Source organism: Myotis nattereri, assembly GCF_964212035.1.
Source record: "Myotis nattereri genome assembly, chromosome: 3".
NCBI lineage: Eukaryota > Metazoa > Chordata > Mammalia > Chiroptera > Vespertilionidae > Myotis > Myotis nattereri.
In genome coordinates, this window is record NC_138077.1 from 128,319,330 (window position 1) to 128,338,511 (window position 19,182).

Consider the following 19,182-nt stretch of genomic DNA (forward strand, 5'->3'; position numbering starts at 1 on the left):
AATGTGAATGTACTTAAACCAGTGATTTATACTCTTCAAAAAGGTTAAAATGGTACATTTTATATTTTGAATATCTTACCACATTAGAAAAATAAAACAAAACAATAGGGAATGATATTGCAGGTGTACTAAAACCAAAAGAAAACAGGGATAATGATATTAATTTGATCTCAGGTAAAACTCAAAATGCACCAACCAAGAAACAATGCCATTGATAAAATGCATAATACACAAAGAAGATGTATTAAATGTGCACTTTCCCATTACACAAATTATTTTATTTAATTCTCCAACAAATACTACATAAAAGTGAGCCTTCCCACCCTAGGTTACAAAAGAGGGAACTAAAGCTCAGAGAATTCAAGCAACTTGCATGTAACATAGGTAGAAAACAGTGGAATGAACTTTTTATACATGAATAACAGTATCAAAACGTACATAGAAAAATTTGTTTTAAAAAATACACAGAAGCCCTGGCCAGTGTGGCTCAGTTGCTTGAGCATCGTCCCATACACCAAAAGGCTGCTGATTGCCCAGGATGCTGGCCCAATGCCTGCTGGGGGGTGTGTGCAGGAGGCAGTTGTTCGATATTCCGTTCTCGCATCAATTTTCTCTTTTTTTCCCTCCTCTTTCTCCCTTACTCTTTCTCTCTAAAAATCAATAGAAATATATTTTTTTAAATACACAGAAATTTTACAAAACCTATTATTGTAAAACATTTTAACCTACTTATATTAGCCTTGACAGCTCAATTTATAAAATGAAAACAGATCAAGTCCATAAGAAATATATAAAATATAAAAATGAATCATAGGTAAAAGTATGCATATTTTATCATGATATGATAAAATTACAAAGTAAAAAAACTTTTGGTTAAAAAAGAACTATTGCCCTAGCCAAGTGATGGCGAACCTTTTGAGCTCGGCGTGTCAGCATTTTGAAAAACCCTAACTTAATTCTGGTGCCGTGTCACATATAGAAATTTTTTGATATTTGCAACTATAGTAAAACAAAGACTTATATTTTTGATATTTATTTTACATATTTAAATGCCATTTAACAAAGAAAAATCAACCAAAAAAATGAGTTCGCGTGTCACCTCTGACACGCGTGTCATAGGTTCGCCACCACTGCCCTAGTCAGTTTGGCTCAGTGGATAGAACTTTGGCCTGTGGACTGAAAGGCCCCCATTTCAATTCCTGTCAAGGGCACATGCCTGGGTTGTAGGCTCAATCCCCAGCAGGGAGTGTGCAGGAGGCAGCCGATCAACTATTTTCTTTTATCATTGATGTTTTTATCTCTTTCCCTTCCTCTCTGAAATCAATAAAAATATATTTTTTAAAAATTAAAATAAAATAAAAAAAACTATTTAGAAATTCTTCAAAAGAACATTCTTCAAAATAACAAGTGGTAAAGCAGAATATAACACTGTAAATAATTATTTAGAAAAAAATGTAAGTAAATATTATGATGTGCCAAATTTCAGCTGCAGCTTTCAAAATGGCACAGATCTGCTGTTCTACTTCAGCTTTGCCCTTGGGCAAAGGGAAGTCCAGTTGGCTGAATTATACTTCATTTCCAGTCTTCCTTACCTTACCTTGAGAATGATCAATGACCACGTGACTCCAATTTCTAAACATCAATTTATGCTAAGACATGCCAGTCCAATTTATTGTTAATACTAGAGGCCTGGTGTAGGGAGTGGCTCTAGAGTTAGCCTCAGATGACCTGTGGCAGAGCCACAAACAAGTCCCAGCTTAGTGGGCAGAGCCCTCTTAGCATAATTAAGCTTGACCTTATGGCCGCCCCCTAGATCCTTCCTGGGTAGCTAATGGGCTGTGGGAGATGCAGCAAGTGCTGCCAAAAGAAGTGAAACTCACAAGAACATTGTAACTATGTTGACCACTACCTTGTTTTTCTCTGACTATAAAATAAAGCCTCAGCTTGCTGGCTGGATCCTTCTCTGTGTCCTCATCCAGGCACAGGAGATCTATCAAGCCCCAGCTATATTCTCTTTGTCTGTCTTTTCTTTAATCCTTCACCGCCCCTCCTCAGGCTCACCGAAACCTTGGCTGTTCTGGCACAGTGCATGAAATTCATGCACTTGCGGGGGAAGGTCCCCCAGCTTGGCCTGTGCCCTCTCACAGTACAGGAGCCCCGCGATTGATCACCCCAAAGAGGTAGGCCCCACCCATCCATCAGGGGCTCCACGATGGATTGTCCCAAAGAGGTAGGCCGGAGACGGGGGTCCCGCCTCCGCGGCAGGTGCAGGGCCGCGGGAACCCTGGCAGAAGCCACATGGAGCAGCCTCTGCTGGGCCCAACTCTGCTGTGCCCACAGCCATCTTATGACAGCGTGACGGCATCACGACAAGATGGCATGAGGACCACCTAGGCCAGTGATGGCGAACCTATGACACACATGTCAGAGGTGACATGCGAACTCATTTTTTTGGTTGATTTTTCTTTGTTAAATGGCATTTAAATATGTAAAACAAATATCAAAAATATAAGTCTTTGTTTTACTATGGTTGCAAATATCAAAAACTTTCTATATGTGACATGGCATTAGAGTTAAGTTAGGGTTTTTCAAAATGCTGACACGCCGAGCTCAAAAGGTTCGCCATACTGACCTAGGCTTTTATTAGTAAAATTTGAATACTCATTTAATGAAAGTAAAACTTTTTTTTTCTGGGTTAAAATTCTATCAGTCAGCTAATATATAAATGTATGTTTGTTATGCAAGAATAAAATACTGTAATTAATAATGTCTGTGAAAACTATTAATTTATGTATAAGGATTAAAAAAACTCTCAAATAGTTAATTACATAGAGAACAAGCCTAGCAATTGAAACAATTGTGTAAGAGAGTGTATTAGGTATATAACGTAAGGAAAAACACTAATTCTATTTTAGCCAACCCATTATATAAAACTTTTAATAAATAAGGCAGAATAATTAGGTTAGATCATAAGCCTTTTATATGTTGAATGTTTTGTTGTACCAAAAGGTTGCCAGTTCGATTCCCTATTGGGAATTGTATGACAGGCAGCCAATTGATGTTTCGCTCTTACATCAAAGTCTCTCTCTCTCTCTCTCTCTCTCTCTCTCTCTCTCTCTCTCTCTTTCTCTCCCTCTCTCTCTCTCTCCATGTCCTCAGCTGAACATTAAGAAAATAAAATTAAAAATCACATTATCATATCAATAGAAGCAAAAATGCACTTGATAAAATACAACACCCATTTTTGATAAACACTCTCAGCAAAGTGGGAATTAAGGAAACATACCTCAACATAATAAAGGCTATATATGATAAACCCATAGCCAACATCACACTCAACAGGCAACAAACTAAAAGCCTTTCCTTTAAGATCAGGAACAAGACAGGGATCTCTACTTTTGCCACTCTTATTCAGTATAGTACTGGAAGTTCCAGCCACAGCAATCAGACAAGAAAAAATAAATAAAAGGCATCCAAATTGGGAAGGAAGAAGTGAAACTCATTATTTGCAGATGATGTGATACTATATATAGAAAACCCTAAAGACTCTACCAAAACATTACTAGAACTGATAAATGAATTCAGCAAAATAGTAGAATACAAAATAAATATCCAGAAATCAGTTTCATTTCATTTTATAAATCAACTAGAGGCCCGGTGCACGAAATTTGTGCACTGGGGGGGGGGGGGGGGGCAGGGGTCCCTCAGCCTGGCCTGTGGGGACCAGGCCAAAAGTGGCAGTCTGACATCCCCCAAGGGGTCCCAGATTATAAAAGGGTGCAGGCCAGGCCGAGGGATCCCACCAGTGCATGAATATGTGCACTGGGCTTCTAGTTACTAGTAGTCATTAATATTATAATAACTGTATGATGCCAGGTAGGTACTAGAATTACAGGGAGATGAGTTCATAAATTATGTGAATGTCTAACCACTATGCTGTACACCTGAAACTAATATAAAATAATACTTAATGTCAATGGCAACTGAAACATTTTTTAAAAAGAAGAAATAAATCTAGCTTTATCTAAAAAGCACTAAATAAAAAGTAAAATAAGATAAAAAACTATAAAAATAGAAATAAATTTAACAGAAGATATGCAAGACCCCTTCACTGAAATTCACAAAATACTACTAGAAAAAACTTAAAGATTTAAATAAATAAATGAGATGGTTTAAGTAAAAGAGATATACCATGCCCATAGAATATTTTAAGATAGCAATCGTTCCCAAATTGATCTATAGAGTCAACACAATCCCCAATATAATTTCAGCTGACTTTCTTCTGAGAAACTAATGAGCTCATTCTAAAATTTAAATAGAAATGCCTGGCCATTGTTGCTCAGTGGTTGGGCACCTATCTATGAACCAGGAGATAACAGTTCAATTCTTGGTTAGGGCACATGCCCAGGTTGCAGGTTTGATCCCTAGTAGGGGGTGTGCAGAAGGCAGCCAATCAATAATTCTCATTGATATTTCTATATCTCTCTCCCTCTCCCTTTCTCTCTGAAATCAATAAAAAATATATTTTAAAAAATTTAGATAGAAATGAAAGAACAGAGAAGAGCTAAGATAATTTTGAAAAGGTTAGAGACCTTTATACTCTGATTTGAAGACTCAATATGAAGCTACCGTAATTAAGACTGTGTGGTATTACTGTAAGGATAGACAGGTAGATCAGTGGAATAAAATAGAGTCCAGAAATTAATTCACATATATATGGTCAATTTTTGACAAAATCACAAAGGAGTTCAATAGGGCAAAAACAGCATTTTCAACAAATGGTGTTTGAACAACTAGATATCCATGTAGGGTAAAAACAAAAATTAATTTAAGGTTATTCTGTGACCTAAGTGTACAGGCTAAGAATGCAAAATTTCTAGAAGAAAATATAGGAGAAAAGTTTTGTTTTCTTAGGCAAAAATTTTCACAGATTTCTAAAAAGAACATAAAAATAACTCATCATAAAAGAAAAATTTGATAAATTAAATTTCAAAATTAAAAACGTTTGAAAATACAGTCTCCCATTCAGTTGGTTGCCTTTTTGATCTGTTGGCAGTTTCTTTTGCTGTGCAGAAGCTTTTTAATTTGATAGAGTCCCATTAATTGATTTTTGCCTTTACTTCCCTTGTCTTTGGGGGTCAAATTCCTAAAAACCTTTCTAAAATGAAGGCCCATAAGCTTAGTACTTATGTTTTCTTTGATGTAATTTATTGTTTTAGGTCTTATATTTAGGTCTTTGACTATTTTCAGTTAATTTCTGTATGTGGAAAAAAACAGTAGTCTAGTTTCACTCTTTTGCATGTGGCCTTCAATTTTCCTGCACCATTTATAAAACTGAAAGCAACAAATGAGCAAACAAGAAAACGAACACACAAAAACTCATAGATATAGAAAACAGTATGATGGTTACCAGAGGGAAGAGGGTGGGGGAGTAGTAAAGGGTAAAGGAGGCCAAATATATGGTGATAGAAAAATATGACTTTGGGTGGTGGGCAACGATGCAATATACAGATGATGTATCATTGAAACCTATGTAATTTTATTAACCAATGCCACCACAATTAATGTAATTTAAATAATTTTTTGTTTTTCAAAAGTAACCGTTCTTTTGGGGCTGATGAAAATGTTTATTTTTTTTTTTACTGTAATTATGGTTTCAATGGTTTATATATGTCAAAACTCATCAAACTGTATACTTTAAACATATGCAGTTTATTTAATACCAGTTATACTTCAGCCCCTATCATATGTCCCACACAAAAATGAACTCAAAATGGACTAAAGACTTACAATTAAGATCTGAAAACAGAAAACTCCTAGAAGAAAACATAGAGTAAAATCTCCTTGACATTAGTCTTGGCAGCAATTCCTGGATATGATAGCAAAAGCACAAGCAATAAAAGTAAAAATAAGCAAGCGAGACTACCTCAAACTAAAAAACGTCTGTACAGCAAAGGGAACAATCATCTGAATGAGAAGGTTGCCTAACAAAGGGAGAAATGATGATAGATCACATACTTGATAAGAGGTGAATGTCCAAAATACATAAAGAAATCATACAACTCAATAGCAAAAAATCTAATAACTCAATTTAAAAATGGGCAGAACTAAATAGAGTTTCCTAAAGAAGACATATAAATGGTGAACTAGTATATGAAAAGATGCTTAACATCACTAATCATCAGTAAAACATAAATCAAAACTCCAGGGATTTAACTGTTTAAACATTTTAGAATAGCTATCATCAAAAAGACATGAAATAACAAATGTTGGAACGGATGTGGAAAAAAGGAAATCCTAATACATTGTTGATGGGAATGCTAATTGGTATAGCTGCTATAGAACGCAGTAAGAGGGATCCTCAAAAAATTAAAAATAGAACTACAATATGATCCAGGAATCCCACTTCTGGCTATATATGTCCAAAGGAATTGAAACCAGGATCTCATAGAGATATCTGCACTCCCTGCACTCCCATGTCCATTGCACCATTACTCACAATAGCCAAGATATGGAGACTGGATGTACAATGGAATATTATTCAGCCACATCAAAGAAGAAAATCCTGCCACTTGCAACAACTTGAATGGACCTTGAGGGCATTATGCTAAATGAAATAAATCAGACAGAGAAAGACAGTGCATAATATCAGTTGCATATGAAATCTAAAAAAGACAAACTCAGACAAACAGAGCAGAGTGGTGATTACCAAGTGTTGTGCAATAGGGGCAATAGGGAGATATTGTTTTAAAGAGCACAGATTTCTAGTTATAAGTTTAAAGGTCTAATGTACAGCATGGTGATAATCTATACTAATAAAAAGGTAATATGCTAATTAGACCGGGTGGACTGGACATCATCCAGACATCTGACTTCCTTCCAGACAAAACCACGGTGGCAGGGGCCAAGGCAGAGGTGGTTAGGGGCAATCAGGCTGGCAAGGGAGCCAGCAGTTAGGGGTGAGATCAGGCCAGTGTGGGGGAGCAAGCAGTTAGGGGGCAATCAGGCTGGCAGGGGAAGGCAGTTGGGGCGATCAGGCTAGCAGGGGAGGCAGAGGCAGTTAGGGAAGATTAGGCAGGCAGGCAGAGGCAGGTAGGGGCAATCAGGCAGGCAGGCAGGCGAGCGGTTAGGAGCCAGCGGTCCTGGATTGTGAGAGGGATGTTCCAGATTAGAGAGGGTGCAGGCCGGGCTGAGGTACACCCCTCCCCCACCTCGTGCATGAATTTCGTGCAATGGGCCTCTAGTAGCTAATAATACTACATCATATACTTGGGTGTTGCTAACATCTTAAATGTAATATCAGAAAAAAGAAAGTGGTTACTAGGTGACAGGATGGAGGTGGTAGCTAATACTACAGTGATAATCATTTCATAATTTATAAATATATCAAATAAACACTTTGCAAACTTCAAACTTATGTGCCCATTATATCTCAATAAAACTGGGGAGAAAAGACCTTTTGAACTGTTGATTTAGGTTTAGTCCGTTTTCAGAAAATGCCTATCAGATAATCTAATTGGCAGAGTCAATCCTATTCATAAAAAAACAAAATAAAATCAATGTCAAATGAGACTTCTTTTACTTTAAAAGGTATGATTGTTTTTCAATTCAAATAAAAACATGTTAATGCAAAAATAAAATGAAACAAAATACACTGTTTTGAAAATAAAAAAGGCAAACCACAAACCAGGAGAAAATACTTATAGCAAATAAATCTGACAAAGGACATATCTAGAATATAAAGAACTCTTACTACTCACTAATGAGTCAAACAACACACACACACACACAAGACTAAAAGGAGAGATACTTCCTCCCCCCAAAATGACCAAAAATAACATGAAAAGATACTCAACATCGTTAGTCATCTGGAAAATGCAACTTAAAACCACAAAGAGAAACATTATCCACTCCCTACAAGGACTAAAAATAAAACATCTACCAATACCAAGTGTTGACAAAGATGTGGAGCAACTGAAACTCTCATATACTACTGGCGGGATTATGAAATGATACAACCACTTTGGAAAACAGTTTGGCAGTTAAGCAGACATTTCACACTTGAGCTAGGTTTTCACAAAAAGGAAATTAAATTATATGCCCGCAAAAAAACTTGTCTATGAATATTTTTACAACTTTATTCATATTAGCCAAAAAGTAGAAACAACTCAAATGTCTATCAGTGAGTGAATGGATAAACAGTGTGGCACATTCATACAATAAAATGCTACTCAACAATAAAAAGGAATGAACAGGACAACATAAATGGTTCTCAAATCAGTGGGCTGAGTGAAAGAAGCCAGTTATAAAAGATACCATTTATGTGTATATGATTCTATTTATGTGATGTTCTAGGGATAGAAGACAGATCTAATGAGAAAATTAGATTATTGGTCGCCTTTGGGTGGGGGAAAGAGGAGACCAGTTGTAAAAAGAGGCACAAGGCAACTCTATGATTTAATGGAAATGTTCTATACCTTGATTGGTATGGGGTTAACATGGATTTATATTTTTGTCATAGTCATCAAATGATTACATGTACACATTTTATTGTATGTAAATTATACCTCAATAAACTTTATTATTTCAAAAAACACAAAAAGCAGGCATGCTGTTACAGTTCATCTAGTAGAAAACACATTTATACAATTTTGATGTGTTTGTGATAATTACACTGCAAACCTTGTTAAAAGAATAAGCATGACAATGGACATAAGACACTGGAGGATAGGGGAGGCCAGGGGATTGTCAAGGGTGGGGAAAAAAAGGAGACATATGTAATACTCTTTGTAATACTTTAAGCAATAAAACAATTAAAAAAAAAGAATAAGCATGAAAAAATAAATGTGTGGACCAATGTAGCCAAATCATTAGATCTTTACCCAGGGAATTGACTTAAAAAACACTTGGGAGTGTTTGACAGGGGTGGGAAACGTCTGGCCTGAGGGCTGAATAAGGCCCCCAAATCATTTGGTCTGGCCCTGCCGAGGCATTAGGGGTGAGTTAATTCAATGTTTGACCAAATATAGCAGGATAATTTTGAAGTTGATAGTTTTGTATGGTCCTCAAAGGATGTTACAAATACCCAAATGGCCCTCGGCAGATATTCCCCATCCCTGGCTTAAAACTATTCCGATGAACACTCAAAATGGGCAAAGTTGGAAACCAGGTAGGTTTTGATTAATTTTATTATTAGTAATTCAACAAGCATTTATATTAGACACCATGTCAAAGAGCACAGAGGTGGTTGCAGGATATCACAGTGGTTGTGAAGGCGGATTTGAATCCTGGCTCTCCCATAGCAGCTGCGGAGCCTTGGGAAAGCTAGATGTTGGGTCTAAGCCTTAGCTTCATCTATCTGGTACATTTGTGAGGGTTGAATTACATGAGGATATCCATGTAAAGCTTTCAGAGCAGTGAATATAAAACAAATCAAAGAGCACTGAATATAAACATAGAATACCATTATTGTATCATAGGGCATTTATGCAAGTTCTGTCTGGAAGGACAACTACGCTATAGACTGCTTTTCCTGGGTATGAAAACACAGAGAATAACACATATGAATTATTGCCCAGTCGGTGTGGCTCAGTGGTTGAGCATTGATCCAGGAACCAGGTCACAGTTGGACTTCTGGTCAGAGCACATGGCCAGGTTTGGGGCTCAATCCCCAGTAGGAGGTTGATCAATGATTCTCATCGATGTTTCTCTCTCTCTCTATCAAATCAATAAAAACATATAAAAATACATATGAATTACCAATTACACCAAGAATATGTATTCCAATTTGCACATACATGTCATTAATGCTTTTAGGAATACAAGTGGTGGTTTTTATAAAAGGAAGAGAGCCATAACATCTAATGGATACCCCAGAGTTTCATCAGAGGAAAAGGGGCCAGAAGAGTTCATGGTAGAAGGGAAGGGCGAGATTAAAGCAAGAAGCGAGAGGGCACTGAAAGAAGAGGTTTAGAGCATAACAGCACAAGAGAGACAGAGAGAAATTGGGAAGAATTCAGAAGGGGAAAAGGAGGCTGGTGAGGGGACTGAAAAAACTTAGTATGAAAACTACTATTAGATCAATGCGTTTAACCTAGCGATAAGCAGAATGGTGTTCTCAAGCCAAAGAAAAATTGGGCCTATTCTGTATGCCCTCTAACAGACACAACTATTCCCCCAGGGGACAGAGAGAAATTTCAGCTCCATAAAGGAAAGAAGCGTCTGCTAGAGCTGTTCAATACCGGAACAGAGTTTCGGGAGCTAATGAATCCCAGAGGCCTCTGGGTTTTCGGAGGCTTAAGGCCCTGTGGATAGAGAGGCTTTGGGAATTGCTGGCTTGTTTGTTTCCACTCCCTGCACTGATACTAGTTATCCTCTTGAATGCAGTATTGCTCTCTCTGGGCCACTTTTAATTTAATTATCCACGAGCCGGCTATTCCTGATCGTTAAAGAAGTCTTTGCAAAATCGGCTGTAGTATAGCTCAGTGTTCTGTTGACTTTCTCTTCCCCTGTGGTTCACACTGGGTGGAGCCATCGGCGTAGCAGCAGTTAGCAGGTGAAACATCTGTAAAGAACCCCAACTTATCCCTAGGAAACACCAGTGAGAACACTTTTAATTTGTTTCTTTCCACTTTTATTTCTCAGAGAACGAATGAGATAGGGAGGCAGGGAGGGATATTCTGACCAGGCCATACAAGGTGATGGCCCAGTGTGGTGGGGAGCACAGTGAGCGTGAGCTAGGTGGAGGAAAAGGCATAGGAAGCCAAGATGAGTTTCCAGACCTTTCAGACACAAGTGTGTACACAAAGTATTTTATAATCTATTACATTCATTTGGATTAAACATATCATTGTTCCAATGAATCCAAGTAGATGACTAGAAATTGATATAGCTGTATTTCAAATGAGTTACAATTAAGAACTATAACAAAAGCTATCTTTAAGCTGGATATAAAGCAGAGCTACTTATAAAATAGCTGAGAAAGTTGCCTTTAGTGTTGAAAGTTCCCACAGTTGGTTTCAGTCCAAAAGTGATTTTTTCCTCCTTGCATGACTTCATAACAAGGCATTCAGTCATCCAGGGGTTGCCTGCCTCTGAAAAGGCAGCATATGCCTGCTGAGTGCTCCCTACCCACAAACATTCTGCACATTTCACTGTCACTGCCGTGCCTGTTGGCATTAGTCCCTAGAGGTGCGCTCCCCACCAAGACTCCTGAATGCAGGACTCCGCAAGGGGGGCCCTCAGGCTGACTGTGACCTTGTGTGCTGTGAAAATAGACTCGCTCACGACCCTAAATACACAGAAGGAAGGTTTATTTATGGAGCCAGTGGAGGGAGGAGAGGGAGAAAGCGAGCCACGGAATCTAAAAGAGCAGAGGAAGAGAGGTTCATTCCTGAGCTCTCACTGCAGCAAGAAACCAATATGGGCCCCTCGAGGCCTTTTGGGGGACACTATGGGCAGCAAGGCAGGAGGACACAGTGACTTGACCATGCGGTTTTCTCGCACTGAACTTTCAGAAAAGGATGCGAGGGTTTTCTCCAGAAAGAGGGTTTCCCTGGTGTGAACTAAGAGCAAACTCAAGCTGAACAAACTTTAGTTCCATTTCTCTCATTTCAGAGTTAAGATCAAGTGGTCCTTTGTGGTCCTATTTGTCTCTAAACCCCATGTTCTCAAGGCCTACATACCCCTGGCTTCCATGCAGGGTGACCCTAGAATTCTCCCTTCTCCCTCCCCTGTAGGTGGGAATAAAGGTGAAACCCCTGGCTGCCTCTGGGAAGCAGGAGAGGGACAAAACCTCAGTCATTCAGGGTTTGGCGGAAATGCTGCTTCCTCAGAAAGGGCTTCTCTGAACACCCAGCCTGTCACCTTAGCTTATTTTAATATTATTTTCACAGCGCGTACACAATCTGAAGTGATCTTGTATATGTTTACTTGCCTGTTGTTCCTGCCACTAGACTGGGATTCCAGAGACAGGGCCTGTGCTTTCGTAACCACTGCTCTATCCTGGCGCTGCCACAATGCCGGCCTAGAGGAGGCGCTCAAGAGGCTATTGAATGAATGACTACGTGAAGGGTCAAATGAGTGAATGGATGCACTAAAGAAGTGGGTCAGGGAATTTTGATTTGTGGGGTCTATAGAATAGGATAGCAAGGAAAAGAAGAGAAAAGGAAAAAGAATATTAGCTTGTTTGCAACCTGTAATCACCTATTGTCTGCCAGCTCTCCCCGCCATGCCCAGGATACCCAGTCCTAGCTTAGGTTTAAATCCCAAGACCGGCATTGCAAGGTATCAGGTGAAATGCCTTCAAGGACACAGGGAACAGGCTCTCTGGAAATATTGATGATCTTTGTTCCAGAAAGGCTGAGGATGACCAAATCATATTTGTGATTCAACTATAAATCAGCCCAGAAATTCTCAACCAGCGGGAACATATGAGAATCTCTGGGAGGACGAACAAAGTTAAGAAGTGTGTAGAGCAGTGGTTCTCAACCTTCCTAATGCCGCGACCCTTTAATACAGTTCCTCATGTTGTGGTGACCCCCAACCATAAAATTATTTTCGTTGCTACTTCATAACTGTAATTTTGCTACTGTTATGAATCATAATGTAAATATCTGATATGCAGGATGTATTTTCATTGTTACAAATTGAACATAATTAAAGCATAGTGATTAATCACAAAACAATAAGTAATTATATATGTGTTTTCTGTTGGTCTTAGGCGACCCCTGTGAAAGGGTCGTTCGACCCCCAAAAGGGTCGCGACCCACAGGTTGAGAACCGCTGGTATAGAGTTTAATGTCATCTGGATTTTAACCACCTTGTTTGCTTTTGGGTTTTTTTCAACACGTTATCAAAAGGCCTAGGTTGAAAAAGGCTGGAAAGTGATCTAAATAATGTGGTCAGACAAGATTTACAGGAAATTTTGGTAACAGGAGAAAGTCAAGGATGGATCTGAGAGGTGGAGCTTTAAAGTCCAGGAGGACAGTGGTTTCTATGAATCATTATGGAAAATTTAGGGCAAGCTAATTTGGGTGAATGAAGCCGAGCATAATTTTGACTTTTCTGAACTGCAGATGGCAGCAAGACATCCTGCAGAGGCTCAGCAGTCTGTGAGCAAGCCAGCAGAAAGGTAAGCATCAGACACCAATAAAAACCTCACATAAAATCTGCATTATGGCCCCTGGCATGACGGACACTGTATCTGGTCTTGGTTCCCTGTTTCTGGCACAGAGCTTCAAAAACCTTTGGAATTTCCAGAGTGACAGGTGTCTGTGTTATGCTAATAAGATGACTCAGGGTAGACCCAGATGCTCCAGGATGGGGGATGGTCAGCAAAAAGGCCAGTCTTGTGACTAGAGGGTTGGAATTTTGGACCAGCCCAAGCTCCAGGGAGGGGCACTGAAGACTGAGTTCAATCCCGGGGCCAATGATTTATTCAACCCTAAGGAGCAATGAAACCTCAGGAAACACTCTGGACGCTGAGGCCCAGTGGAGCTTCCTGGTTGGTGAACACATGATGTGCCAGGAGGCACCCCCTGCTTCCACAAAGTAAGGCATGGAAGCACTGTCTCCACACCCTTCAGACCTGGCCCTGTACGTCTCTCCTATTTGGCTGCTCATGATTTGTATCCATTATAATAAAATTGCAATCATAAGTATGGTGCTTTCCTGAGTTCTATGAGTTACTCTTACAAGTTATCAAACTTGAGAGGGGCATGGGAACCTTAAACGTATAACCATTCAGGCAGAAATGGGGGTGCCCTGAGACTTTCAGCTGGTGTCTGAAACACCAGCAGTCTGTGAGACTGAGCCCTGACACCTGCGGAGTGTGACCCCAACTCCAGGTGGCTGGTGTCAGAACTGAGTTGCAGGACACCCGCTTGGGGTGGAAATGTAGCATTTACACATTGCCTGCAGTATGGACACATGATTACACACATTTTATATTTTATTTCTCACCATTCTGAGTAAATAAGGAATTCTAAATATCATAATCTACAATAATAAAAGCATAATATGCTAATTAGACTGGACAGCCAAACAACCTTCCGGATGTCATTCCGGATGTCCTTCTGGACAGAGTTGTGGCAGCAGGGCTGAGGCAGAGGCGGTTAGGGGCGATCAGGCAGGCAGGAAGAGTGGTTAGGGGTGATCAGGCAGGCAGGCAGGTGAGCAGTTAGGAGCCAGCGGTCCCGGATTGCTGTGGGAACGGGCCTAAACTGGCAGTCAGACATCCCCCAAGAGGTCCCAAATTGGAGAGGGTGCAGGCCAGGCTGCGGGAACCCCCCCCCCCCTTTCACAAATTTCATGCACTGGGCCTCTAATGGGTAATAATTTTGCTTACATTTTACCCAAGAAATATAGAGTAGGATGACCACCATCCTATGGGCTACTGCTTTAAGGACAATCATTTAATCAAAGAGAAAAACACTGGATCTTTAAACTTTAATATGGAAAATTACAGATTGAGGAAATGTGGGAAAATTTACCTCTGCTATTTCCTGACCTCTTCATTTCTATAATTCTAAGATGCCACTGATTTGGGGGGAAGTCGGGGAAGGAAATTAATACGACCACATTAAATATAGATATGTTTTGTAACATACTATCCAGTTCAGAAAATGTAACATGTAAAAAATAATATGCATCTTAGAACTGAAAAAATATGGTGATATTGTAGTAATTAAGATTGTCTTTGCTTCTCTTTAAATTTCAGATGATTTTTTCTAAATGTGTTCAATAAAATCACTTTTTCTTTAATCAGCTATCTGTTCTAGAATATTACTGTCTCAAAACATAACTGTTTGTAATAAAATGTCTAGATTGGGGGTAAAGTGGTTGAGATAAGACAGGGGCCTATATTATTCCACAGTAAGCATTCTGAAAAATTAAAAAAGACTAATTTTCCCACATTAACTGAATTTTGGAAAATAATTCTTCACTAATCATACATTAATACAGTGTACATAGACAGAAATCAGCTTTGTCTCACATGTATACACATAAACTGCAGGCTTCCCATGGAGCGAGCAGGTATTGTCTCCACTAGGTCTGTCCTGCTCTGTGGAGGAGGCTCAGGAGACAGCCCTCAGGCTCCCGGACACTGTGGGCTGCCCACCTGCCTTCCAGATGGCCGACCCATGGGAGGCAGAGCCACACAATTCAGAATTCTGTGTTTAGGGCTCTGTGCCTGAAGATCCCCCATAACAAGTAAGTCATTTTATGCCTCTCTGACCTTGAAATTTCTTTGAGTTCTCGATATTAAATTAGTGAACTGCGCAGTGCAAGGAACTGGCAACAATTGAGATCAGATGGCTCATCACAAGAGACTAATGACAGAAGGCTGTGGCCTCCACCCAAGCCTGAGCAATCCAGAGCTAAGCCTTGCCTTCACTTGCCAAAACCTCACTGAAAATATGTGTATGACGGGCAGTAAACCTGGCTTCTATTGAGGTAAGACATTCTGCTAAGACCTCTCCCTTCAGAGAATTGGAATGATCAACATATAAAAACAAGCCCATCCACATAGTAAGAAAAAGTAAAATCTGGAGGGATTTTTTTTTTTTAGGTGACTTAGCACAATAATATGATAGATGCCTGATAAATTCTTCTGGAGATGATACTGATTAGTTTATAACTGTCAGAGTGGGAGTATGTATAAGGTGAGGGGGGAATGTACTGTATTGACACACAATTAACTTACTTAGCTTTGACATGGGAGCATTCATGACAGAATCTTAAATCACTATGTAAATATCTATTATGTATCAAAATTCCAATACTCAGCAAGCCTTGCCATCTGCTCTGAGTCACTGTTGAAGAACAAATTCTGTGACTTTGAAAAATTATGAAACAGAACTCAGCTTCCTTTTCCTCCATGGCCCTCAAGTTGACGGTGGTTGTTAACACCAACATGCTGTACAGGACTTGTGTGAGGCTTTATAGTTTAAGTAATTTATAGTGTAGTATTGACTGAACTTACTGCAAAAACACTCCTTCCTTTGTTGTTGTTTCAGCCATTATTCTAAAGCATTCTATGAGACAATGAAGGACATTTGCATCACAAATTTACAGCGGAAACTGTCTCATGCATCGAATGGCTGGAGTTGAAGAAGCCCACAAAGCCCTGTGCGTCATCCATGCATCTACAGACATGTTTGGCGAGGAGAGCAGTTAATACTTGTTTCAGATGCTGTTCAGATGGCTCAGAACAAGCAGATCAAATCTCAGATATATTCAACCGCCTCTTGGTTAGAGAGCCATCCTTTGAGAACGAAGGATGTGTCAACAATTGAGAACATGATTTATAAGACTATGAAACCCACACCTCAGCACACAGTCGTGTGGTTTTTAACAAGAACAACTGAAAACGAACAGATCCTTTCTTCAAGAAGAGTTGCTTGCATTAATAAAAATAAATAAATAAAAATCACACCTAGCCCTAGCAGAGTAGTTCAGTTGGTAGAGTATAGGCCTGGAATGCCAAGGTTGTATGTTTGATCCCTAGTCAGGGCACATACAAGAATCAACTAATGAATGTATAAATAAGTGGAACAACAAATTTCTCTCTCTCTCTCTCTCTCCTTCCCCCACCTTACTCTAAAATACATAAAAATTTAAAAATAAATCAAAAAGATTAAAATCACACTTATGAAGATTCTTCAAATAATTAAATATAGAACTACCATATCACCCAGCAATCCCACTTCTGGGTATTTACCCAAAGACATTGAAAACACTAATTCAAAAAGAGATATGCACACCCATATTCATTGCAATATTATTTACAATAATTATTTACAATACCCAATACATGGAAGCAACCTAAGTATCCATCAATAGACAAGAGGATAAAGAAGATGTGGTACATATTAAAAAAATGGAATCTTCCCATTTGCTACAACATGATGGACCAAGAGGGCATTAACATACACCTGATGTCAACTACAATTTAAAACATTCTTTAAAAAATTACAGCTATGGGTCCAGGCCAGGTGGTTCAGTTGGTTGGAGCATCGTCCTGTACAACAAAAGGTTGTGGGTTCAATTTCCAGTCAGGGTACATGCCTAGGTTGTAGGTTCAATCCCTGGGAGGCAACTGATCGATGTTTCTCTCTCTCTCTTTCTCTCTTTCTCTCTCTCTCTCTCTCTCTCTCCCTCTCTCTCTCTCTCTCTCTCTTTCTACCTCACCCCTTCCTCTCTCTCTAAAATTTAATAAAAACATGGCCTTGGGTGAGGATTAAAAAGAAAACCATAGCTATAGGAATTCTTGCCTGTGGCACAAACCATTAAGTATTCTTTTTTTTTTTTTTTTTTTAAATATATTTTATTGATTTTTTACAGAGAGGAAGGGAGAGAGAGATAGAGAGTTAGAAACATCGATGAGAGAGAAACATCGATCAGCTGCCTCCTGCACATCTCCCACTGGGGATATGCCCGCAACCCAGGTACATGCCCTTGACCGGAATCGAACCTGGGACCTTTCAGTCCGCAAGCCGACGCTCTATCCACTGAGCCAAACCGGTTTCGGCCATTAAGTATTCTTTACACGACCCAGGACAAACTCACTCCTCTCACTTAAGAACATTTGCTTGTGTTGACAGCAAGGACTGGGCAACCAGGAAACCATGTGCTAATTGGCTGCTTCATCCCATTTTCCTTTTCAGCGCCTGCCAGGTGTAGCCCTGACTTCCAGAGTGCGCGTCTGGCTCTCCGTCGCATCCTGCCCGTTATCTCTGTCTGGCAAACACCCACTCTGCTTCCAGAACCTCAGATCTTTCGGGGCAGTGATGATAAGTTATGCTCAGCCCACTCTGCCAAGAGTTTTTGGCCGACAGACTGAGGAAGACCATTGTTGTCGCTGGCTGTTATCTCCCCCTCGGACTCCACTTGGCAGATGTGCAAGTCCATCTCTCTGGTGTGCAAACAGGGCGCTGGACTCTAGATGAGTCAACGCGTTAATAAACAGGAGTCACGGAGGAAATAGCAACCAGTCTTGAAAACAAAACAAAAAAGAAACAATTTGCGGTTTGTTGGATGCCGAGATGTTTGTCCTCCGTAGCGCGCCCCTGCTTTATCTCACTGCACAGCCTTCCTATCAAAGAAGGGGGAAGTTAATAGTTTATCAAGTGGTAATCAGCTGCAATGTTTACGTATTACTTACATAGCATGGAAAGTATTTTTTGGTGCTGGGGGTACTGTTTTCTTTAATTGCAAATTTATATCTTTGTCATTCATCTCCCCCTTTGTCAGACTCCATATTGTAGGAAGTCTCCAGTCTACCAAGACATTTGTCTCCTGAACTTATCTCCGGGCCATCAGGGAACCCCTCCTGGCTGGGGCCTGGAAGTGCCTGCCGTGAGACACAAATGGTGAGCTTTCCCCTTAGTCAGAGGAGCAGCATGGAAACCTTGTGCTGGGAGGTTGTGTATCTGAGGCAGAAGCACAGGGAGAGTGAGAGCGTGCTGTACCTCCCACACGTGTATCCCTGCAAACAGCAGAATGCTGAAAACTAAATGCTGGCCACAGGAACCTAGTGACCCTCACATCTGCATGGGTCACACCTGGCCAGACACCAGGCTTGGGTGATTGCACAGGAACCGGAGGGCCCACATGAGAGCTCAGCCATGAATACTGCTATATCACATGGGGATTCTTGAGGAAATGGGGGGTGGAAGCCTGCTCTCATCCGGAAGCTCCTCCCTCTCAGAGTGGTGCTATGTATACCAGACACTCCCAGGTCACATGGGATTGGGATCACAGGAGGGATGGGACTGCTTAGGTAACTCAGGGGCAACTTGCAATAATCCTGTGTTGACAGAGTTATACGAGAGTGGCCATATTTCCAAGCTTCCTCCAGAAGACCTGGGTTTGCCCTGGCACATGTGCTAATAACACCTTTTTCATGTTCCAAGTGTCTTCACTTGGATGATGAATGGTCCCCTGGGCAGTCCACACCCTAACGGGCTGAAGATAAGCTCTCTTGATCCACAGCTGCTCTACTGGGGCCACTTACCACCTGGGTTTTATTTAATGTGGTTTCAACAAGCATTTGTTCAGCACTCATGGGGTGTCAGCCACTGTGGTAGGCAAAGGGGACGACGACATGCACATGAGACGACGCATCAACAGAGACAGGCCTGTGTCCCGTGCACAGCAGAGGCCACAGCAGGGGACCTA

The 19,182-nt window shown here is 40.3% G+C and overlaps 1 protein-coding gene across 1 annotated transcript in view; it reads right to left on the minus strand.

The window, feature by feature from the left end:
• Positions 1–241: 241 nt before the first annotated feature.
• The window catches only part of BLOC1S5 (biogenesis of lysosomal organelles complex 1 subunit 5), a 114,323-nt gene continuing 95,382 nt past the window's right edge, over positions 242–19,182 (minus strand). The window contains exon 5 of the mRNA XM_081087242.1: positions 242–650. Coding sequence (XP_080943368.1) covers positions 345–650 — 306 coding nt within the window. The 3' untranslated portion in view covers positions 242–344. The remainder of the gene's footprint in view (positions 651–19,182) is intronic.